The sequence below is a fragment of the Stegostoma tigrinum genome, chromosome 32 (genome assembly GCF_030684315.1).
Source record: "Stegostoma tigrinum isolate sSteTig4 chromosome 32, sSteTig4.hap1, whole genome shotgun sequence".
NCBI lineage: Eukaryota > Metazoa > Chordata > Chondrichthyes > Orectolobiformes > Stegostomatidae > Stegostoma > Stegostoma tigrinum.
Window position 1 is genome coordinate 10,402,259 of NC_081385.1, and position 26,184 is coordinate 10,428,442.

Genomic DNA, 26,184 nt, shown 5'->3' on the forward strand with positions numbered 1-26,184 from the left:
TGCTTTAGTACTTGTAGCTGCAGGATTGGAGCTTTCGAAGGCAAGACCCTTAACAGTGAGCTCCAGCTCAAAGCCCACAGAAGATAATCAGCATTTTAGTCACTGCTTACAGATGTGTTTGAAAAGAATTTGCAGTTGTTAATATTTGTTCTGATTTCTCCACAGTCCAGGGCCCCCACACCAGGTGGTGTTCCACAGTTGGACCTTGCAGATCAGCAGCCCGCGCTCAGCTACTTCTCTTGGAGCCAGACACTTTCATCGCTACCGACTCCAGTGGCACCATGTCAGAGCAATTCACTGCAGCCTATGCCACCTCAGTTTGTACCCCTGCCCATTTCTGTTCCTGAGCCTGGACTCATGGAGCTGGAAGATGCCAGAAGGACCATTGCAAGCATGGCCATTGAAAAACTGCTCCAGCAAGATGAAGACAATGACACGTATGTTTCTTTACAATAGAGCCAGACAACAGAAATAAAGGTCTAGAATAGTATGAGTGAGCTGATTATGCGGGAAATCTATTGCATTGTCATTTAAAGAAATTTGTGGCCTGTGATGGCTGTTTCAAAGAATTCAGTATTTATCTCATTGTTTCTCACATTATTTTGAGGGGTTTTTTTAACCAGTTTAAAAACAATGATTTGAGAATAGTCAGAGATCGTCTCATTAGCAAATGGAGGGCCTATGTTTCTGGGTTCCTGACTTGCAATAGTTTACTTACTGATTGAATTGATGGTATTGCTCATATTGAATCAGCAGCACCTCCTGAGAGGCACTGGTCAACACTGATCTGTCAACTGCATAATAATTTAAAGTACTCTATCTCTTGTCCACTTCTATCAGAAATGGTTTGCAAAAAGACAGAATTAGGAAATTTCCTACTCTGTAGAACACAGAGAACAATCACCAAAGTTGTAGTATATTCACAATTCTTTTGCATTATATCATTGCCAATAGAGCAAAGTGAAAAAATATTTCGCTAATCTTGTTTGGTTGTCAGACCCTTACTACTTCTTTAAAATATTGCTGGAAAAGTCATTGTGTCAAAGGATTTCCTATTGCACTCAGCATGATAATTCACTGCAAATTAGTATTCTTGTCCTGATGAAAAGCAATACTATCAAATGGCCACAAAAGCAGAAGTTGCTGGAAATGCCCAGCAGGTCTGACAGCATCTGTGAAGAAAAAGATCAGAGTTAACATTTCAGATCTGGTGACCTTTCCTCAGAACTGGGGAGGTTCTGAGGAAGGATCACTGAACCTGAAACATGAACTCTGACTTTTTCTTAGAGATGCTGGCAGTGCTGCTGAGCATGTCCAGCAACTTCAGTTTTTTTTGTTTTCTACCAAATGGCCAATTTCTGTGGTAGATTGGTTCAACTCAGGGTGGCCATAAAAGAATCTGTTTCACACAAGTATCAGTATTTCAATCCAGCAAAACAGTTAGAAAATCTGTTGCAGAAAATCAAGTGAATAACTTTTAAGATAATTAATTTGTTGAAATATTTTTGCATTTATAAAACAAAAACGCATTCTAGCTAGACAGCAAATTTCTGACACCAGAACCTTTCCTTTTAAGTGATTCTGCATTAAAGTATGCAAATAGTAGCCTATCATTGCTGATTATTTGCTTGGGTAAACTTTGAGCATATTAGAATGAATTATAGTTCACTTTGAAATCAAACTGATTGTAAGGAAATTGTATGATTAATGTCTCACTCCTAATTTCAAGATGAAGAAGATTGTTTTATTTAATTGAATTGGCAAGAAACCTGTTAGAATAAAAATCCCTACCATAGCCCGTAGTAATTGCTCTTATCTGATTAATGCATTCATTATATCTAGCAGAATTTCCCGGATGTTGTTGCAAAGGAACTTTAATTGTGCATTATTTATTGGCAATTGTATGAAAGAAAAATCATGCAATGAAGTTCTTTAGAATTATTCCAAAAGTAACTTTGAATAAAATTGCACGAATATTATATTATGCTCTAAATTATTGTTATTAGATAACATTCCTAATCCAAAAGAAATGTTATGATTTTTAATTGGTCAGGATCCTCTTGTCAGCCCAACCTAATGTCAATTGTCTTCCATGTGGTAGCAGTCTTACAGTGTAGCATTTTTTTGACAATAACATGTTTGATTTCTGTTGTAGATTGAGTAGCCAAATTGGCTGAGATACAGATTCATAGTTTTAATACATAGTTCAAAAATCCTGATCATAGAATAAAATGATCATGGTGCATTTAAGGGGAAGCAATATAAAACACTCTGTGAGGGAGAAAAAGCCATCCAAGTTTATACGAATAGGATTAGATTAAAAAGGGGCGAGATAAGACTTGTGTTGAGCGTAAACACAGACATGGAATAAATATTCTGTTCTGTGCAACATATGCTGTATAATTCAATGAAAGTAGCAATGCTTTATAATGTTTCAAGTTTTGTTTGAATCAGTATAGTTGGTTTGAACTGGAATTGTGAAATAAATGGTCTTTATCTTTCAATGCTGAATTCACTTGGCTCAATTGAAGTGATAGGTCTAAAGGAGTGTAATGATCTTCTGTTTTGTGTTATTGTATCTCATCGTCATGAAGTTCAAACTGTGCTCTCATTTAACTTTTGACACAATTTAGTGAAATTAAATCAACCAGAGTTCGAATTAGGTGCCACACTGTTTAAGAGTAATGTAATTCTGATGCTAGCAAATAGATATTGGTCGTAAGAAGGCGCCACTATATTGGCTTTTTCATGCCTGTGCCATGTGACTTCAAAGCATCGGAAATATGTTTGCATCGATTTCATCTTATTTGTTTATGATTAAAGTCATATTCTCTGCTTTAACAGTTGCTAAACAATTGTCAATAAATTGAAGTTATGTGGAACTTCTGACTTTGAGAAGTTAATGTTTTACAGTACAGGGAATCAAATGGCAGTTTTTAGATAAGCATTCAAGTCTAAATAGAGCCACAAAGGTTTGGCAGTTTTGTCTTCTTTGTTCTCATAAAAATAGTCTTATTCTAATAGATGTGTGCTTTTTCCATTCCTGAGCTCCTACGTTCTCCTCATAGTGATGAGTCAGGAGGAGAAGGAATCTGAAATATATTGTCTCCTAAGGTTAACCAATAATAATGTTTGGCCTGATACTGACTCCTTCCATAGCAATAGGGTGCTGTGGAAGGTGAGTCAGTAGTTAGCGCTGTTGCCTCATAGTGCCAGAGACCCAGGTTTGATTCCAACCTTGCAGACTATATGTGTGGAGTTTGTACGTTTTCCCTGTGTCTGTGTGGGGTTCTGCCAGGTGCTCCAGTTTCCTCCCACAGTTCAAAGATGCGCAGGTTAGGTGGACTAGCCGTGCGAAATTGCCTGTAGTGTTCCGGTAAATGCAGGCTGAGTGGATTTGTGGAAATGGGAAACATGGGATTACAGAGATAGAGTGGGAGGTGGGATGCTTGTTAGAGGGTTGATGCAGACTTGACGGGGAGAATGACCTCTATTTGTACTGTAGGGATTCTATAATTCAGTTAAGTTGGTCTATCAGCGATCAGCAACTTAACATATGGGGATGTTAAATATATATGTGATTTAAAATCCGAACAGCCAAGTCTCTGAGACAGGGTATTAATGCCTTCTAGACACCTGATTAATTTGACAAGATCTTCAGGAGAGATTTCTTTACCCAATGAAAAATGTTAAGAGTGTTACAACAAGCATATTTGAGACAAATAGCCCAGAAGCTAGGTAAAAACATGAAGGAGTTGAAGGATATTAATAGAGAGGAGTTGGAGAAAGCTAGCATGACTCATAAATGCCAGTGCAGACAAGCTGGGCTGAATGGCCTCTTTCTGTGCTGTTTATTCTGTGTAAAATTTCCTAACTATTTGAGTAGTCAGCAAAAAATTTTACTTTGGCCCCAATTGTTGAAGTACCGTAATCAAAAGAGAATATGGCTTTAATTCAGTTGATAAAAATATATTCTTCTTGCAGTATTTACAATTGTATTTGTGCTCCATGTAAGATTAATCTTGTTCTAATAGAGCACCTGTAAAAGCCAATAAGTGGTGGGTTATCTCACAGCGTATGTAAAGAGAGACCAAAATAAATACACATTTGCACACAGCTTTCCTTCAGTCTCATGAGTTTTTGAGTCAGAGAAGAGTGGCATTAAAATAAATCATTTTGCAAACACTAGTCACTTCTATATCAGTAACTTCAGAAACCTGAATTTTAGAGGTTTTCTTTAGAAACCTTCGGTTCAATGTTCAACTTATTCTTTAAATAAAATAGCTTCTATTTCAGGGTTTGATAAGTTCTTGCTCAGTAAAGACTCCAAGATATATGTACCAAGGCAGGTGAGTGGAGCTGAGACCCAGATCAGCCATGATCTAATCAAATCATAGGACAGACTTGAGGGATTGAATGGCCTCCTGTTCCTGTGTTCCCAGTATATAGCAATCATTGGACAGTTTTACAGAAAAGTGAATCTTCTCTCCCAACAGCTTCCTTCCTCTTTAATGTTTGTTTAAGATTGAGATTGTTTTATTTATATTAATCACACCTGTCTGCTGTTGTTTCCTCAACAAACCTGCTCCTCGCAATCTATGGAGATTAATGAATGAGAGACAATATGGTATGCTAATACAAAATGTGCATACATTCTTACAGAGGGAGCAAATTGAAACCTAGAGTACAACCAGCAAAGTGGATTGAGGAATCCTAATGACCCATTACAAGTTTGTTTAATCAATTTTCTTATTTCATAAAATAATCACCCCAATATTGATATTCACTTGGATGTCTCAGTGACATAAGCCAGGATTCATAATGAATTCTGATATAAAATAAAACAGAACCAAAAACCCAACAAAAAATCCAGATTCCCTAAAATTTCCTTCATCAATGCAGAAACTGTAGTATGAATGAGGAGTAAAGCTGTCAAGTTAAAAACATTGAATTCTCAAGTGAGAGCAACTAGTCAAGAAAGTAGTTCAATAGTGCTTCAGATTCATAGCAGTTACAAAATATCTCCAACTCAAGTGTTACAAAAAACATTGCTAATTTAAGACTGCTCATTGTTGGCATTTATCCAACTGTCAGTAACACGAGTATGATCGGCAGTTAAATGCTCATAAGTGGAGTTATGTACATAATAAAAGGATAACACAGAGCTCATTATATAGATAGCAGGAACTGCAGATGTTGGAGAATCTGAGATAACAAGGTGCAGAGCTGGATGAGCACAGCGGGTCAGGCAGCACCAGAGGACCAGGAAGGCTGACATTTTGGGTGGAGATCTGTTAAGCTGCTTGGCCTGCAGTGTTCATCCAACTCTACATCATGTTAGCTCACTATATAATTCTGTTGTCAGCTCAATGGGTGAAATCAAAATCTCTAGAGAGGGAACTTTACCTTTAGCATTGTTTGATTATGTGAATACTTTTTCTCTTTTTGTTGAATTCTCCCATTGCCTCATTGTGTCTATTATTAGCATTAAGCTTTCTTGACCACCCTCTGCAGCATAACAAAGTCACAAAAACCAAAACTAGGCTGCCAGGTGACAATAGCTATTTTACAACTGGTGAAACAGCCAAAAATCTAACCAGTGTGTCTAAGTAAAATTATCTATCCTACTCCAAGACCTGATTCTCAGGGCACTGAGGCATTCAAGTTTAAATTCAGACAATCCAACTTGGACTCTCACCAGATAGCAGTCACCAACCTGACCTTTAAGGGCTTTTGGCAAACAATGCACATTCAAAGCAGGTTCACATAGGAGCAAAGGTGATAATGTGAGTGTAAAGGCACAGTAACATTTCCAGGGAGTCATTGCCATGAAGAGATTTCAATAATTTTCAAAACAGAAAAGAGAAATTCATGTGTCTTAAAAGCAGCATATGAATCTCACCTAATTTACAACATTTCTTAATATCCTTAATTGTTAATGTGACTTACGACTTAATTTTGATGATTTTTTTTCTGTATACACATAGGTGGTGGAAGAAGAGAGATTGATTTATGATTTTGATTATTTTTAATGCACTACCAGCAACTGTCAATACAGGTGCTAACTGTCAACAAACTCTAGGCTCCTGATGTACTGCCTATGTCTGTACAAAAGAATTATTGTCAGGAAAATCTATTTAGAAACATCCATAGCACAGAACTGGAAGATTCCCAAGCCAGTTATGTTAAAATTGCTGATGGTTTACTTGCAAAATTCCAGATTGCAAGTTCCGCTGTTACCATATGCACATATTTGTACTTTCTTTCATTTTATTCATACCTACATTTTAAAAGAAAAGGCATGGAATTTGGTACAAAGGGCATTAAGAGATTTGGCTGCATATTAAGATACAAGTGGAAACAAAGTTGCTGATAAACCCTTCTGTGTAGCAGTCAGTCTTTGTGTAAACTAGTCTTATGCCCTCTATTCTGAACTCAGTGTCTCCTGGAGCTATTCAATCAAAACAGGATTCAAATTCAAATAATAGTTAGTTTTAATTAAAATGCATTGATTAATCAATGCAAAAAAGATGTGGATTCTATAAAGAGAGAGCAATCTAATACTATTGAGAAAGGGCCCTTGTGGTGCAGTAATAACACCCCTATGCCTGGGTTCAAGCCCCAGCAGACTGAAACATGTATTGTAATGTGTCTGATCAGGAATATTAACAATATCTAATACTGACTAGGGGTGATTCTTGATGTGTAGTGGTAGTATCTCTGTCTATGAACCAGAGGGCTTGGCTTCAAATCCCACTTGCTGCAGAGGCGTGCCATGGCACATCTGAACAGGTTGAATAAAAATATCTACAATCAGCTGCTTCTAAAATGTAGAGATGACAATAAAATGTTGGCCCTGCAAGTGAAGAGTGCGTCTTGAAAGTGAACAATCTAATGTGTGCTCCTGAGATGCTGCTTGGCCTGCTGTGTTCATCCAGCCTCACATTTTATTATCTTGGAATCTGCAGCATCTGCAGTTCCCATTATCTCTGAATCTAATGTTATCTAAGGTGGGGGGCTCTCATGGTACAGTGGTAGTGTCCCTATTTCTGAGAAGGTACATGTTCAAATCGCACTTGGCTCCAGAGTATTACAACAACATCTCTGAACAGTTTGTTTGGAAAATGACTCATACTGTGTGGGAACTAAAGGTAAAAATCTAACCCCGGCTGTTTCCGATGAAAATTCATGTCGACACTTGTCTCTACAAATTGATCAAAAATTCAAACTGTTTCATATGCAGAGAATGAATTAACATCACAGTGGCAAACATACCCTGAGTTATTGATTGTATCCGGCTCATGGCAACTCTGAACTCACTTATTGATTGGCTAGGAATCCTCCAACTCAGTTTCTACCATCGTTCAATAGAAATCATCCAACATGGGCAAGGGAATTAAGAAAGTTTGATGCAATTTCATGGGCTAAATTTTTTTTTTGGCTGCTGCCAAGCTTGTTTTGGTTTGGGGACCCACGCAAAAGATGACTATTAACAGGCCCCCTTGTTTCCCATCCACCCCCTGAGTTGTGCTCTGTACAAGAGCGTGAGTGAGCTGCCCAGAAAGCTGCCTATCCTTGAGCCTATTGAAACCTTTAACTGCTCAATTTAATGACAATTAAAACCCTCAACCCACTTAAGCAGACCAAAGTGAACACAGAAAAGCTCTTAAAATATACTTTCTGAGCAACTATTAAAAAACGGTAGTAATAACTTTGTAGACGTTGATTTTTAAAAGCAGTTTGATTTATACTTTCTAATTATCCAGTTTAAAGATGTCATTACACACCCCTGGAGCAGATGGGTCTTGAAAGTCTCCTGGCCATGAGATAGGGACACTACCACTGTGCCAAAATAACCCTAGGGTTTCATTTATAAGTGAACAACATTCTAAATGATCATGGTTTGGTGTGGCAATTCATTGCCTGTGCTCCAATGGGTAGTGACAGGGGGACAAAGCTCAAAGGCTAGTTTTGAAAGGATTTCCTCGAAAAAGTGGGAAGAAAGGAGGCAGTTAGCAAAAGTTGCTCTCTGCACATCAGGGGGCACCTTCCAACTTGTCATCCCTCCCTTTGTTCCTTCCCACTTGCCCTCAAAAATCTGTCCACTCTCCCAACGCATGATCCCTCATGTTGTAACTTTTTACTGTGAAAGTGCTCACCACTGAGTTAAATCTGCTGCTTCTGTTAGGACTGTTAAAGATACCAGCCAACAGACTGGCCTTCAACTCTCAAGGTTGCTACTTCCTGTCCACTGACACGAAGTCAGTCTGCCAGCCAGTATAACCCAACCTTGTTGCGGTATTGCCATGGTGACAGGCTTTGTAACAAATCATTTTATTCAAAGCAGCATTTCTTTCTAGGGTGCAAAATCCAACCACATATCTGCAATACTTTGGAATCATGATTCCAGTTGAGGTGTAATTTTCATTGCTCCACCATTGGAACTGCACTTTCTGCTACCTGGAAGCCAAGCTCTGGAATTCCCTCCCTAATCATCTCTATCTCCCTCAGGCTCTGTTGTTATTTAAAGCATTCTTCTGTCTTACCTCTTTGGCCAATTGTTTTAATATCTCCCTTTGTGGCTTGGGTGGCACAAAACTAAATTTGTCTGTTAACCCTCTTATGAATTGCTTTGTGATGCTTTACTATGTTAAAGGTGTGGTATAAGTGCGAGCTGTCACTGTTGATGGAGAAAATAAGACCAAATCCAAATGTTTCTGTGTGTCAGTTGTGGGTTAAAAAATATCAGATCGAGCTGCTCACATGAGTACAGCTAAATCACCAGAGATCTGGGTGCGTGATCAACCACACAGTACCATAAAAGGGGCTAAGTTAATATTTGAAATTAATGGGTTGGCACAGTGGCACAATGGTTAGTACTACAGCCTCACAGCACTGGGGACCCAGGTTCAATTCCACCCTTGGGTGACTGTGGAATTTGTACATTCTCCCTGTGTTTGTATGTATTCCCTCTGAGTGCTCCAGTTTCCTCCCACAGTCCAAAGATGTGCAGGCTGGGTGGATTTACCATGCTAAATTCCCTCATAGTGTCCAGGGATGAGTAGATTAGGTGGGTTCCATGGGGATGGGTCTGGGTGGGATGCTCTGGGGGTCAGTGTGGCCTTGTTGGGCTGAAGGGCCTGTTTCCACGCTGTAGGGGTTCTATGATATTCTATGAGTGAGATTGTCACCTAACTAGCTCTCTTTGCAACTGTGTCTTAGAAATAGTGTTACTGTGACTCCTTCTCTTTCTTTTTCTTTTTTCCTCATATTCACCCCTGCCCCGCAGTTCAGAACACAAGTCATAATCTGTCACACAGAGTTCGGCAGCTCATTTAAAAAGGAGTTTACCTGCACAGAGAAGATACACCAGGTTGATTTCTGAGATGAAAGAATTGAGGAAAGCTTGGGCCCATAAATCACTGGATTTTGGGAGAATGATTTTGGTGGAACTCCAGATTCTAAGGGGGTTTGACAAGGAAGATTTTGACAGGATGTTTCCCCAAGTAGGGAGGGAAGTTAGGTCTATCTTGGTGCAGTTTACAAATAAGGACTCTCCCTACTTCAGGTGAAAAGAAGGAGAAATTTCTTTTCTCAGAAGAATTTAATTTAAGGAAGAGGGAGACCACAGATTTTTAATCAGTAGTTATGAAGGGTTATGGGCAGTGGGCAGAAAAGTAAACTTGAAGCTGAGACGAGATCAGCCGTAATTGTATTAGATGGCAAAGTAGGCTCAAGCGCTGAACTGGCTACTCCTGCTCTTAGTTCTTATGTTCTAATGAATCCTTACGGTATTTACAACTTCAGAGAACAGTAAGGCTGGCTCATTGAATATTCAAGGCATGTTGGACAGCTTTCGATCTTCAAAGTTTTTTTTTTGGAGATGTGCAGTTTGGCAGGAAAGAAGAGTTAAGATTGTAATTAGGAGATCCATTATCTTGCTAAATGGTGGAGCAGGCCTGAGGTGCTGAACAGCCTGCTGTTGCTGCAATTTTGTGTGTCCTTCTGTTCTACGAAGGAAGATGCATCTGGGAAACCCTAAATACAATGATTCATCTGGCTCTCTGTCTTCGCCTTGATAATACGCTCATCCTTTGTTCAGTTCACTCCATCAGTTTTAGAAAGCCATGCTGATACCTCCTTGCTGTGACACTAGTATTTTGATGCTTTAATATTCTGTCCCACTGGAAGATCTGTCTAAAGACTGGGTGCCAAACTGTTAAACTGTAATAGGAGAAATAATGTTATGTAACAATTGTAATTAGCAATTGCCCAATTTTGATTTCAGAATCCTTCACATCTACGCAGCCAAAGGAATGCGGGAACATGCCTATGCAGCTGCTGAGCGAATGCGTGAGCTCAGAAGATTGGATACTAAAGAACACCGGGGAAAGGTATACAAACTTTAAAAACACATTCTTATGAAATAATGTTGCCTGCACTATTACACAAAATAGTCTTACAGTTTTTGATTGTCTAAATCCATAAATGCATTTCCTATGTGAAGAACGAGATTCTCTAAATGTTAGACAGACTTCAATCTTCAAGTGACTCAAAGGTCTTGGGAAATTTCAGCCAAGAAGGTCTAGGTAAAGCCAAAAACCGATCAGCCATGATCTTATTGAATGGTGGAGTAATCTCAAGGGGCTGAATGGCCTACTGTTACTTTGGTTTCTGGACTAGTACTGCAAGGTTAAAGCAAAAGCAAACAAAGTGTTAGGATGTGTTATTGGGACAGTATAATATGAATAAAATTGTTCCATTCTTGTAAAACTTTGACATTCCTCTCCCCACCTCCTCACCCCACGCCACACTATCCCCTTCACAGAGACCTGCAAGAGTTTGGGAGTGTGTTGTCAGATTGACATTTGGCTTAAAGGCATGTTCATCACCACACCATGCTTAGAGAAATGGCTTCTCACTTTTGAAATGAATAGAGATTTTATGACGGCTTGTCAGATAATGAAATAAAAGGACAATGTCTGATTGTTTGAGTTACATAGGTGAGACAGTATCAGAAGCACAAATAAAGATTAAGTCAGCATGGAACTAGGTTAGGAAGCTTTTGCTTTGGCAGAGTCATCAGCCTTCAGAACAGGTTGCTCAATGATTCAGTGAATACACATGTAATATACTCAGAGAAGGTTAGCATACAAGTGTAGCGAACAGTTAGCAAGTCAAATGGATTACTGGACTTTACTGCAGCGGAAATAGCCTTACAATGGTTGTGCAGAGCTTTAGTTAAACTGAATATCAGGAATACTGTGTGCAAATTGATCTCCATATTTAAGAACAACAAGAGTTGGAGACAGCACTGTGAAATTTCAATAAATTAGTTGCAGATGAAGTTTTTGTTTATTCATTCATGGAGTGTGAGTGTCGCTGGTTAGGTCAGTGTTTGTTGCAACTATCACATGTAGCCAAGAGGGCGGTTAACATTCATTGCTGTCGATCTGGAGTGACATTTTCCCGGACCAGGTAGGGATGGGCAGATTGCATTTCCTAACTGATGAAACAGGCTGAATTGCCTACTCCAGCTCATATTTTGTCTGTTTCTAAGTGCCCAGACTTTTTTTTGTAACAACAATTGACTGTGGTAGCTTGACCATCAGGTTGAGAAAAAGTACTAAGAACGCTAATGGAATGCAAGGCTGGCAAATCCTTAGACCTAGTGGCCTACATCCATTAACGGGCATGAATGCATTAGAGATTATAAATCCAAACAGATGTAACATCATTATTCACAAATGGAAGGAGACCTTAAGCAGGAAATTATAGGCCAGTTAGGTTTACAGCTGCTAGAATCCATTAACAAAGGTGGCATAAGGTACATGCAATATGGTTTTGTGAAAGGGAAGTCATGTTTAACAAATTCATTTGAGATGTAACAAGCCAAGTTCAAGTACCACCTGACATGCATCTGGGGCAGGTGGGACTTTGAACCTGGACTTTCAGCACCAGAGATAGACATATTACCATTGCACCTCAAGGCCCCACTTAAACTGGATGTGATGACTTTGGAGAGAGTAGAGATAGTTATTTTCAGGATGGGTTCCATAGAATTGACTTGTCTTCCTTGACTATGGGGTTCTAATTAAAATATTAATGAAGATGAAAGAATTTGATAAAATGGATAGAGATGTCAGTTTTTCTTTTGGAGCGGTGATAGTGAAGGAATGAATCTGAAAGTAGCTGGTGTAATGTTAACATAGAACCAGACTCTACAAGGGTGATGTAGGAAGTCACTTTTTACACAAAGGGTAGTGGAAATCTGGAACAGTTTCACTCCCAAAAAATACTTAGTGGGGTGGATTAAAATTTATGACACCAAGATGGGTAAATGGAGCTGAGGTTCAAATCAGTCATCATCTAATGGAATGAGGGCAAAGAATCAAGAGGCTAAACAGCCTAATTCTGTTCCTATTACATCCATACTGGCTACAGAATTAATCCTCTTATAATATTCACAGACACCCCTATTGGTTGCTGTGGTCGCAAATCAGCCTCTCATTGTAAGGGATCTGATTATGTTCGGTTCTGACCTGAACGCTGTTGACGACAGAGGACAAACCTTTCTACATCTGGCTGCTACCTATGGCCATCTGAGTATCATTCAGGTATGCACATCTGTTACTTCTTCTCTACTGATAATGAAAGCTATGGCTTGGTATCTTAACTATGATTTGATAATACTATCCCACACCTATAATGGATTGCACCAAGATACTGCATTTCGATCAGAAATTGAATGGCTTCTGATTGAAACCTTCCCAAGGTATTTCTGCAATTTCCCTGTAGCAGTGAATACACACAGGCACTCAGTGTGTTAAAACTGAAATACTGTGGCTGAATGGTAAGTCCTCCAGCATCTGTAAACATAAACATTAACCGTCAGGTATTCCCCACCGATCAGCACCTACTGAGTAACAGCAGTCTGGGAGCAATCCCAATCCCAAGCCTGCACCCAGGTGAATTCTGGGCTGCTATTGGACCAGAGTTGTCAGTAGTGTGATCAGCTGGGTCCTACGCTTTCTGGATATGCAAAATTGAAGAAAAAAAGTTGTTGTTTCATCAAGTCCCTATCATAGCTTTGAGTTTGAATACCCTGTCCTTCACCCTCTCTCAACCATTCTTGAACAGCACATTCCAAATGTTTTTACAGACAAAGTTTGCAGTGTTTTAAAGTAAGGTGCCTTCATTTCTAATGCCTGACTGCTCAGCAAACCAAACCATTTCGTCCTACATATCAATATGGAGAATCATCCTAAATCCAATAGTCTAAATCTTTGTCATTTTGCATAAAAAAGGAGCAAAATAAAATTATCACTGTGAAAACTATATTCTGTTTTGTGTACTTTACATTGAATAAACCAATTTGTGGATTAAATGTTCAATAGAGTTTCTTATCATTGGCACCCTCTAAAGACAGCCATATCCCCTATGGTGAAACATGTAACACTGCTATTAGAGCAACATTTTGCTTTAGACATCGTGACACACCTCCGGACTGGGTGGAACTCGAACCAAGGTCTTCTAGCCCAGAGATAAGCTTCGTGTCTATTTATCACTTAACTACATCTTGGGTAATAAAGGGTATATTCCAGATCAGACAGAATATTGGATCCATGATTGGGAATGACAGTGATGCTGACCCTCACAACATCTGCAAAACTTTGAGAAGTATGAGTGATGCATTTGGCTATCTTGAAATCCCATTCAGGTGAAATCACTGCCACTGAAAGAAAACCTAAGGACTCTACAAGAAGGCTTTGTAAAGTAGAGATAGTAGGAACTGCCAATGCTAGAGTCTGAGAGAACAAGGTGTGGAACTGAATGAACACAGCAGGCCAGGCAGCATTAGAGGAGCATGAAGGCTGATGTTTCGGGTCTGAAGAAGGGTCTAGACCCAAAACGTCAACTTTCCTGCTCCTCTGATGCTGCCTGGGCTGCTGTGCTCCTCCAGCTCCACACCTTATTTGTAAAGAAGAGTTGTGAGCTGAGGTTTGAGGTCATGAGCCCTGAGGCACTGAGGTTGTCAGAAAACACTGGCTGAATTATAACAGTCGTACTCCTTCTCTGACCAGCCACCACTCTCTTGGTTCTCACTGAGGGGTCGTGATGAGTTTTAAGACTTAAAACAGGATCACAGCAGCGAAAGATTTGGGAGACAATGTTCTAGACAATGACAGAGAGGGAAGCATGCTCAATCAGTCTTTTTTTCTGTATTAAACCATAGGCTAAGATTCAAAATGAGTGATCAAAGGATTAAACAATAAAACACAAGTTGACACATGAAGAATGCTCCTACAATGCCATTGGAACCCAGTCAGCCTTGTTTCTCTGTGTCTCTAACTAGGTTATAAACCTTGAAGTATGTTCAAATTAATGATGCAGAAAGGATCAGCATTGTTCCATTCTTCACAGCAATCAAAAGACAAGCATATTTGCATAGTGACGGTCAAATCCGTATTGTAAACGCTTGAGGCTATCGGGGAATTACAACAGCAACAGACCTTCATCCACTGCACTTTTTATTTAAAAGACTTGTACCGCCTGCAGTTATTTTAATAGCTGGAAGGAATTGGATTTCAACCTACTTATCAAATGTTTGCCTGCCATGTAAAAGATTCCAGGGATAATCATAAATGTTAAGTTTTGAAAATAATACAGAAAGGCTTTTCGTCTTCATAAAAAAATGAATTTTTGTTCACTGCCCACCTCCTTCAATCTCAATGAAGTTTCCACAGTCCAGGTGTTTTGCTCTCTCATGAGAGAGTAGTTAACTAGTGGTGATTTTAACCAGAGGGCCACCTTGTTTCAGGTGAGGGCTGAAGCTGAGAAGGTGGGATCTTCATGGTAACCTCAAATGATATATTATTGAGCCTATATTGTTGGTGTCACTCTGCTTTGCAAACCAAACATCCAGCCAGGTGGTCTATGTAAGTCCCTCCCAATCCCATTAGCCTAATGTGGAAAGCAGCCATGTTCTTTTCGTTCATCAATGGAATGTGGGCATCACTGGTAGGTCTCATCTTGAAATCTGATCTGGTCTTGAAGCACACAAGTTAGGGAATGCTCTGGGAATGTGAGTGCTGTGCCCATGGAACTGATGATATGTGCTCAAGGCCAGAAATATTTTCTCTCCTGGGACACAGGACAATAAGAATGCTGGCCTGCCAATAGTAGACAGGAAGAGTGTTCATTTGTGCAAAAGGGGCAGGAAAGAGTTGCCACAAAACTGAGCTGAGAGAGGACTTTTCGGGCGACGGAAAGCGAATCTGGCAGTTTGGACAATGTGAGGGAGTAGCAGCTGTCAGGAGGCTTTAATTGAGAGCAGGAAAAGCTTTTAATGTTCCGCCACTACTTTCTCCCAGCAACTGAAATTGATAGTGTAGTTTCACCAAACGAAACATTTGTACAAGGAATGGATTTTAGTTCAGGCTTGTATATTATGTTCCTTAAGATATTTGTAAACGTTTGCAGCAATCTTTGCTTGTTGCAACTTCCTGACACATGTGATGTGAAGTTAAATATTTGTATAAATGGTTATGGCTTTAACACTGGTAGAATTAGTGTTTTTACAGTAGCTTACTTGTTATTAATCTTACATCGACATCTCTTGAAAATGCTGAATCTGGGACACAGGTTCACAAGCACCAGTTACCCCAAGTTTTTCAAACGACTCCAAGTTGTAATCTTTTTTGGTAAGTGTTAACAGATTGTTAAATAATTGGGAAAGAGTAATATATCCAAGTCAGTCCTGCCCTTATCCTCTGCTTTCCCAATGGGTAAGAGCTATCAGAAGTGGGATCTGCTTCTTATTCATTCCTTTGTCTAACTTGGGATTCCCAAGGTCAGTAGCTACCATTGGCATTCCCCTAAGATCTGTTCACACAGCATGAAACTAAGTCAATGCCAGAATTATCCTCAGTTGTAAAGCTCAGCTACTATCCAGCTAGCATTGGCAGTAGCCCACATGCAACAACAAAGCAAAATGCCACTTCCATACAAAGGGCAGAATCTTACCAACACTGTTTATAATCAAGGATGTTCCCTCTTGCGGGACAATGTAGAGAGAAAGATTATCGATTTCATTTAAGGGGTAGCAAATTTAAAACAGAGATGAGGAGAAATTACTTCTGTCAAGGAAATCACTACCCAGAGTGTGATGGTTGCCAGGACATTGAGTAAATTTAAGGAGGTAGATTTTTAGTTACTAACAGGTTGAAAGGTTATGGGGAGTAACTCCACAGAGGCCAATATCCTGGCACCAAGTCACTCTTTATTTACACTTGCATTGTACTTGATATTGGTCTGACATTTTCAGAGTGAACAGAGCTACTGACACTTCTGCTTATGTCTGTCAGGCAGGGCTCCCTGATTGGATCAGGTTAACTGTCCACCATTCTATTATGTCCACCCGGCTGATCTCATTACAATCACTAGAGGGAGCAGGCAGGAAAGAGGAGCTGAGGTTGAGATAATATCAGTCGTGATTGTATTAAATGGCAGGACAGGCTTGAGGGGCTGAATTCCCTATTCCTGCTCCTATTTCCGGTGTTCTTCTGATTGGGACCATTTCAGTGTCAGAGGCATGCTAACAGAAAAATCTCACAGAAGGCAACCAATTAAGATATAATTCCTAAATGTACTTTTCAAGTTACATCCCAACTAGCTCTTCACCCTCAGCCTCCTAATTATTCTTAAGAACCCAGTGGATTTGCACATTAATTCCATGTAAAATCTCACTGTACTTTAGGGCTAGAATTTAACAGCAGAAGTATCTGTTGAACAAATACCAATCCATTTCTCCATCTGAAAAAGGAAACAATTTAAATTGTTTGCTCTCATTCCAGCTGCACATTCAACTTGTATTTTTCTTGAAAACATTTTATAAGTTTGTTTTTTTTATTTCTCTGCTGTGTTTTCTGTCTTTTTCTCAATCCTATCTTTCATTACCTAATGTTACATTAAGAAAGTATATGTCAGAGAATCCTAATTATTATTGTGCAGGAGGCTATTCAGCCCATCATATCTGCACTGACTAAATTAGCTAGTGCTTTCTCCCTATTGTTCCCATGTTGTTGCACACCATTTCTATCCAAATAATCATCCAGTGCCACCTTGAATGTAATTCTCATTGTCACACGGAATTAAAGGGAGAATACTACGTATCCTACATTTGTATGAGTTATCGATAGTCTCAGATGCTTTGGTTACGTGAAGAGAAGTCAGTGGGAATCCTGAGTGTATTTCTTATCCAACCACCCTTAGGAAGTATGCAGAAATTAACTCATAGCAATCTTAGACTCAGTAGCGTTGTCACCCATATTTGAGCAATTTGCTCACACTCGCTGCCAAGTTTCACAGAAGGTTAATGTCCACTCGGATTATACACTGGAAGGCAACTCCTGCTAATGGAACACAACCTAGGTGCTGATCACCAGAGGAGAATAAAGGAGAGAAATTTAGTGGAAAATTCATTCAGGAACTGTCCATTCGAGTCAGCAAAGTGACATCCATTGATTACTCTCCTAATTTCTTACACACTTGTTACATTCTTTATTTCCCTCCTTTTACTAGTTTCCTTTTTTTGTCTTGTGGGATGTGAGTGTTTTCTCTCTCAACATTGTGTAAGCAATTAAATAATATATGGGGACAACGCTTACCTGTCACAGCAGCAGAACACTTCCACTAAAACTAGGCAACCATCATATCAGGAAATAACTTTTATTTTTGCCATGAACAGTTAGTCCCTGCAGTGTTAAATGGAACAAAGCTTATAGGTGAAGCAGGCGCCAGGCACAAAGTTATCACTGAAAGTCTCTCAGTTCTCTCCATGTTCAGTCCCAGTTATTGCCTCCTGATGGGCTATTTTGAAGTTACAGACAATTAATGAATCAATTGCCGTTAATTACCTGTTTCATTTTTAACCTTAACTATTTGATATTAATGCAGAGTGTTACCAGGTCTGTGTAAACAAAGCAAATGATTTGCAGGTAATACAGACCTGGAATTTAATGTAACAGTTGACATTGCTTGGATGCTTCCATGGAATGCAACAACAACTTATTTATCTAGCGCCTGTAACATCATAAAGTATCCCAAGATGCTTCTCAGAAAACAATGTATAACAGTGATCTACATAAGGACATATTAGGGCAGGTGATTAAAATCTCATCAAAGAGGTATGTTTGAAGGAGCATGTTGAAGAAGGAAAGTAAGGTGAAGAGATGAAGAAGTATAGGAAAGGAATTCCAGCAGTTAGTGCAGGGGCAACTGAAGACAGCATTTACTAATGGGTGATGTTCAAGAAGCTAGAATTGGACATGTATGGATATCTGAAATAGTTGTGGGGCTAGACCAGATACAGGAAGGGGCTGTCCACGGACAAATTTGAAAACAACGATGAAAATATTCACATTAAAGACTTTGTTTGAGTCAAGAACCAGGCATCAAGCTTTTGAATGACCTCAAAGCTTAGAATATGTGAGGTTATCCCAGATGTGGACTGGACAAGTCAATTCAAATGGACACAAAAAAAATGTTGAATATTGAATTGATATTTCAAAGCTGATCTTCCATAAAATGCGTCTGTTTTTGCAGATGGTCATAGCAGCTGGAACATTGGTGAACTTGGAAACCAGGGATTTTGAAGGTATGTACTTCATGCACAATTCTGACTGAGTTACCTTATGTGAACTTTGCTTTCGTTCTGTGTGACATGATCCACATCAAAGTTTTTGCCCTTTGGCAATGGAACAGTTCAGTTTTTAGAGTAGGCTGTATATACATGTTTGAATGTAAACAATGCAACCACTGGTCTGATTTGTTTGTCATTTCTGCTCACTAGCTAAATTTCACAATATTGGTGTAGCCCACACCCAATGAAATTGATTACAGAACATGCAGCAGTAAATTTGCACCCCTTTCATTGCTTACCTAATATCCTTTTCTCATTCATATTAAAGCAGGTTTCCGACGCACTGTGAATCATTTTTCATTAGCGCCCAGACCAACTTCACATACAAAAGTATTTGGCAGGGTTTGGATAGACTGATGTCCAAATAAATTGTCATACTACATCCAGTTTTGAAGCGAACTCATTGCCTTAGTTTCAGATGCAGCTTCAGCAATTGCGAAGAACCTGAAGAGGTACATTTTGATTTTGCTTGCAAAAGACAGCCAGTTTCACACGGTACTAGGGTTTTAATTTTCAATGACTTTCCAGAGACCATCACCAGCTTTAGGCTGTCACAAAGTCAAGACCTACCCCCTAGTGGTGGCAATAGAAAGTTGCACATATGCAAATTTTACCACCCACAACCAGCAACAGGAGAATGTCTACGCTGGACATTAAAAAATACTGAATTCTTGGCTGTTACTGAAGGGATGTGGGACTAAGAGGATACAAACAGAAATGTAAGAATACAAAACCTAGGATAAAAGGGAATGACAGAATAATTTAGCAGGTGACCCTTCATCTAATATGTACTGAAGTGGAGATAGGGAAGTGGTTGAAGATACTGCGACTCTCTTGTATCTCTCCTTATCACTGCCCCCATTGTTAAGAGCTACAGCTTGGCCCGAAGACCTAAGCATCAGACTATTACTGCTGCAGAGGTGCCAGTCTTTTAGGGACACAGGAGCAGGTGGAGGCCATTCAACCCCTTAAACCTGCTCCACCAGTCAGTTTGGAAATGCCTGATCATTCACTGCAATGCCTTTTCCCTATCCAACCCCTATCCCTTTGGCTACGTGGTAGGGAGGCCCCAGAAGCTTGCCCTGCTATTCCCTGCTAACCTAAACTGTAAAGAATTGTTTTGAGTCATTGTGCCTATGCTTGCAAAAATAGCATCTTTGTGCCTGAGTGAAATATGTTGACCATTCCTTTCTCTAGGATGCTTTCCTTCGTAAAACATCATTGAGAATCATACTTCAAACGAAGCAATCAACACAGTGGATTTCAGGCTTAGACAACACAGTATGGAGCTGGAGAAACACAGCAGACCAGGCAATTCTGAAGAAAGATCCCAACCCGAAACATTAACTTTCCTTTCCTCTCCTCTGATGCTGCCTGAGCTGCTGTGTTCCTCCAGCACCACACTGTGTTCTATCTGAATCCAGCATCTGCAGTTCTTGCTATCTCTGGATGTCAGTCAGGCTTAAACTAGTAATATTCAATCTGTTATTAGTAAGACGCGCCTCTACTTACAGTGAAAGTATTTAAAGAGGAGGTGGACAGATTTTTGAAATGTTGGGGAGTTGTTGGCTATGCTGAACTGGCATATAAGAGGAATTGATGTCTGGGGATGATCAGCCATGTTCTTGTCTGGTGGTGGGACAAGACTGAAGGGCCTATTTGTGTTCCCATTTCCCATGTAATCATCTGCTGAGCTAACATTTGACTGCAGATAAGGAGAGAGGAAGTATCTCGTCTGCAGTTTGAACTCTATAAATCTTCCTCCTCTTCTGTTTGGGAAGCGCATCAGTGCATGATGCAGGGCAAGAACAAAATGTTGAAAACTAACGTAAAAACAAACAAATATGGTTAAAAGGGATGGAATGGTCCCTTGGCTTCATTAAACACAGCAGTATCTTCACCATTAAATTTCACCACATCACTGTTAACTCTCCAGACATCTTCACTGCTGCCTTTCACACATGATGTCCTACATGCCCAAGTAACTGGGAGGAATGGGAGAATGTGAATGGCTCCCAGGTATGTATTTGAATGAGGAGCTAGTCGGTTTAAGCCAGAAGGTTTCAAAGGTGGAAAGATTGGCTGAGATCTAGCCAGACAGAAAACCTATCTACCTGTTCTCTGCTAAAAGCAATAACACTTATTCCTTAACAATAGCCACCTGACAGTGGACAAACCAAGTCATTAAATTTCATTGCTTGGAGGCACTTATTACGAAACTGGTCAAAATTTTCAAAGTAACTGTATTTTCAATAGTTGCAACAAGTGGGAATTTCACTGAATTGTGCATTTTCTACACTCCATTTTTTTCTTCTGTCCAATTTTGATCTTTGCAACAATATTGCTAGCTAAATTAGCTTCAATACTTTTAATGTTATAGAGTCATAGACTCATATAGCAACGAAATTGATACTTCGGTCCAACCCATCATGCCAACGAGGTTTCCCAAACTAAGCTAGTTTCATTTGCCTGCATTTGGCCCATATCCCTCTAAACCATTTCTATTCGTGTCCCTGCCCAAAGTCTTTTAAATATTGTAACTGTACCTGCATCTACCACTTCCTCTAGCAGTTCATTCCATGCATAAACAACCCTCTGTGTGAAAAAGCTGCCCATCAAGTCCCTTTCAAATCTTTCTCCTCAAACCTTAAAAATATGCCTTCTAGTTTTGAACTTCCCTACTTAGGGAAAAGACTTTGCTATTGACCTGATCTACACCGCTCATGACAATCTCTATCAGACCACTCCTTAACCTCCTACTTTCCAGTGAACAAGATCTAGCCTCTTCTTATAACTTAAAGCCTCCATTCCTGGCAACATCCTGGTAAATCTTTTCTGAACCCTCTCCAATTTAGTAACATCCTTCCTAGCAGGATGATCAGAACTGCAGACAGTATTCCAAAAGTGGCCTCATTAATGTCCTGCAAAACTCGACTTCCCAACTCCTATGCTCTATGGCCTGAGCAATGAAGGCAAGTGTGCTAAATGCCTTCTTAACCACCATGTCTAACTGAAACGCTACTTTTAAAATAACTATGTACCTGAACCCCTGGACCTTTCTATTCAACAACACTCCCAGGACCCTATCATTAACTGTATAAGTGCAGGCCGTGCTCTTTCTACTAAAATGAAATACCTCACATTTATCCAAATTAAACTCCATCTGCCAATCCTTGGCCCATTGGGGCAATTGATCAAGATTCCTTTATAGTCTCAGATAATCTTCTTCACTGTCTACTGTATCGCCAATTTTGGTGTCATCCACAAACTTACCAACTGTGTCTTCTAAATTCTCATCCAAGGTGTTTTATGTAAATAACCAACCAAGTGGACCCAGAACCGATCATAGAATGACATGGAATTTTTTTGTAACCACGGGATTACTTTTGAACTAGGATCACTGTCACATCAGCAACCACTTAATCCAATAACATAGAGTACAAGGTCTCACATTAGCAAGTAAGATGAATCCACTTGTGATGGTGTTGGGGGAAGTGGGTAGGCAGGATAGAGGAAACACCCCACCACAAGTGCCCTCAGCTATAACATAGTAACAACCTGTTGATACCTTCCACTTGTCTAGTTGTTCATGACTGGTATACAGTTGGCATGACTTATGTATTCTGAATGGGATAATAGCAAAATACTGCAGGAAACTGCTGGCAAAACTCAGCTGGTCTGGTAGCATCTATGGAGAGAGAAAAACAGTTAATATTTTGAGTCAGATATGACACTTCTTTCACGTGCACTTGCTCAGTTTCCTTTCTAAATCATCTGAGTTACTTGCCTCAACAAGTTGCTGTGGTACATAGGAGCAGCAGTAAGCCATTCAGCCCATTGAGCTGGCTCTGCCATTACAGATCATGATCATTTTATCATGCTATCCACACATCTCTTTATGTATTTCATTTCATTTTATAAAATAAACTTATTTGGACATGTTACTTCACTTGGCTTGGTGGCCCAGCAGTTAGCACTGCTGCCTCACAACACTAGGGACCTAGGTTCAATTCCCACCCTTGGGTGACTATCAGTGTAGAGTCTCCTCTGGGTGTTCTGGTTTCCTCCCATAAAGCAAAGATGCAGGCTAGGTTGAGTGTCTATGCTATAAATTGCCCATAGTGTCCGGGGATGTGCAGGTTAGGTGGGTTAGCCAAGTGGAATACAGGGTTACTGGGACAAGGTAGGGAGTGGTTCTGGGTGGAATGCTCTTCAGATGGTCAGTGTGGACTTGAAGGGTCAAATGGCCTGCCTCCACCCTGTAGGGATTCTACCTCTATGGTCATCAATCCTAGTGTGGACCATCCAGCCCAGAGATGGGCACTACCACTCTACCACAAGACCCATTCTGAGGAAGGGTCACCGGACCCAAAATGTTAGCTCTTGCTTTTTTCTTCACAGGTGTTGCCAGACCTTGTGGGCTTTTCCAGCAACTTTGATTTTGTTCCTGATTTACAGCATCCGCAGTTCTTTCCGTTTTTACAAGTCCCATTATGTCTGTGTTGAACATGCTCAGCTTAGCATGACTGAGCTTCCATAGCCCTCTGGGTTAGGGAATTGCAAAAAAATCACCAACATTTGATTGAAATGTTCCCTCCGCATCCCAGGCCTAAATAACTTACCCCTTATCTGACACTGGTAACGAATTCTAAATTCTAACTTTACTGAGTGGAGACATTTCTCCTCATTTCCCCACAGTACTCAGAAATAACCGTCTTGCATATGATAGATACTTTGCAAGAAAAATGCTAAAAAGTGGATGCTAAAAATCTGAATCAGAAACAGACAACCCTGTAGAAACTCAGCATACCTAGCACCATATATGGAGAGAGAAATGGAGTTAATGCTTTGAGTCTTGAATTCTAAGGAAAAGTCTTGAAATGTTAATTCTGTTCCTTTCCCAGATTTTGCCAGGCATGCCAAGTTTCACCAACATTTTGCTGTTTCTGTTTTAAGTCTTAATGGGTCTTATTGTGCAGTGGCAGCTTCACCCACCTCTGGGTCAGCCATGCTAGGTTCAAGTCCCTGGTGTGACATACATTTCCAAACTAATTAATGTTACTTTAAAAATACTTTGAATAATCTACTCCTATTCCTGCCAGGTTTACAGCATTTACCTCAATTAGCTTAACAGTTCAACTAAAAGACCACTCTGAATGCAGTACTCTTCCCTCTTTTTTGCATTACAATATCATCAGTAACTTTGAAGTTTCCACCTTGATAATACACTCCGAATATTTGAACTTTACCACTTAGATGATCAAGGGCAGCAAATGCGTGGAAACACCACCACCTGCAAGCTACCATCCAAGCCAAACTGAATCCTGATTCAGAACTTATTTTCCATTGTGTCACTGTCAAAATCCTGCAACTCCCTCCATTATAAATCCCTGGGTGTTTCAATACCATATGGTTCAGGAAGGCAGCTCACCACTACCCTCTTATGAGCAGATATGGATGGACATCAAATGCTGGTCCAGCCAGCTGCACCCACATCGTGTAGGTAAAAATTATTGTAACTCTGAGCTTAAATTGCTCATTTTAAGGTGTCACTTAGAGTGTTATCCTGAACCAAGAAACATTAAAATAACAATTCATTGTTCATCATTGGGTGTACATTGTGCATGGATCACTGATTTATCTACTTTCAATTCTTTTAAGTAGTCATGGTCCTCTTAGTATGTGGCTTCATCAGAGAGATGAATCATTCTTTAATTTGCTTTTATTATTTTTGGTGAATAAAATGATTGTTAGCCTGAAAAATTACGTAATTCTTGTCAGCACATTAGATACTAAATCCCTATTCACTTGACATATGGGGTAAAATAAAGGGGTATTTTAATGAGTTTTACCAAAAAACATTACAGGCATTTATTTCTCAATCCACTTCTGTTTTTTTAGCATACAATAGACAGCTTTAAATAATAAAAAACATCAACTAATATGAATAATATGTAGCTATTTCTGTCACCACATGCTAACCGACAGAATTATCTACACCTTCAATTTCTGCTGGAATTACTTTAAGAACATGTTTAATTCTCAGCATTACACTTGAGGAAGGATCTGAGGGTTTCAAGGTGGTGCAAAAGAAATTTACTTGAACGGTTGCAGCAAAAAGGGATTGCAGTGACCTGTATAGTTGAGAAGAGATGGTGGTGCCTTCCTTATAGCACAGAAAGCTAGGCAAAGACCTGTTTGAGGTGATGAAAACCATGAAGGATTTATGGTAGAGTAAATAAAACAAAAAAGGCCACAAAAACTAAAGAACTAGCTAAAGAGCCAGTGACACAACTTGGTTAGGATTTGGAATGGAATATATGACATTTAATGGTAGCATTCAGTTTGAAGAAAAAACTAATTATAATAAACTGCAGTAAAGAGCAGTGGAGTGGGACTAAAGTGATTGCTCTTTGAAAGCACATCCGCAGACATGATGGGCTGAATGGTCTTCTTCTATGTTATCCTAATCTGTGGACAAAATTTTACACTCCCTGTGCAGGCAAGCAGAGATGTGTGTGAGTGAGTACAACTGGATAATTTATCATGGATGGCCTTCCTGACATCTACCACCCTGTCTAACCACAAACTATGTATAATATGTCAGTCAGCAATTGCCCAAACACTACTCCCCAGAGCCCAATGTCAATTGATGCCTAGAGTGGCCAAATTAAGACCACTTCAGGACCTTTTCACCACTTCAGGACCTCTTCCCACCTGCAACAATTTTTGTTGCATTGTGGAGGCTGGAGCCAAGCTTGAAGTCTACCAGGTCTTTTGGATCCATAGAGATATACAGCACGGAAACAGACATTTTGGTCCAACTTGTCCATGCCAACTAGATACCCTAAACTAATCTAGTCCTATTTATCAGTAAAGGGTCTAGGCCCGAAACGTCAGCTTTTGTGCTCCTGAGATGCTGCTGGGCCTGCTGTGTTCATCCAGCCTCACATTTTATTATCCCATTTATCAGTACTTGGCCCATACCCCTCAAAATCCTTCCTATTCATGTACCCATCCAGATGCTTTTGAAATGTAATTGTACCAGTCTCCTGACTTCTTCGGCAGCTCAATTCAAATACTCACCACCTCCTGTGTGCAAAAGCTTCCCCCTCGGATCCCTTTTAAATCTTTCCCCTCTCACCTATGCCCTCTCGTTTTGTACTCTCCTACCCTGGGAAAAGACCTTGGTTATTCACCCTATCCATGCCTCTCATGATTTTATAAACCACCATAAGGTCACCCCTCAGCCTCCTACATTCCAGGGAAAAATATCCCAGCCTACCTTGCCTCCTTATAACTCAGACCCTGCAGTCCTGGGTAACATCCTTGTAATTCTTTTTAGCATCCTTTCCAATTTAATAACGTCCTTCTAGAATGGGTCTTCCTCCCCAGATGGGAGCGCAGATCTAACCCTGAGGCAGTTAACAACCCACCATGCATTAAATATCCAAGTAACCTCCAATGTGTAGGTCAGATTG

At 39.9% G+C, this 26,184-nt stretch overlaps 1 protein-coding gene across 1 annotated transcript in view; it reads left to right on the plus strand.

The window, feature by feature from the left end:
* Positions 1 to 26,184, plus strand: part of LOC125467002 (NF-kappa-B inhibitor delta-like) — a 136,891-nt gene that overhangs the window by 89,999 nt on the left and 20,708 nt on the right. Inside the window, exons 5-8 of the mRNA XM_048562291.2 lie at positions 166 to 437; positions 10,289 to 10,394; positions 12,471 to 12,617; positions 18,607 to 18,658. Coding sequence (XP_048418248.1) covers positions 166 to 437; positions 10,289 to 10,394; positions 12,471 to 12,617; positions 18,607 to 18,658 — 577 coding nt within the window. The remainder of the gene's footprint in view (positions 1 to 165; positions 438 to 10,288; positions 10,395 to 12,470; positions 12,618 to 18,606; positions 18,659 to 26,184) is intronic.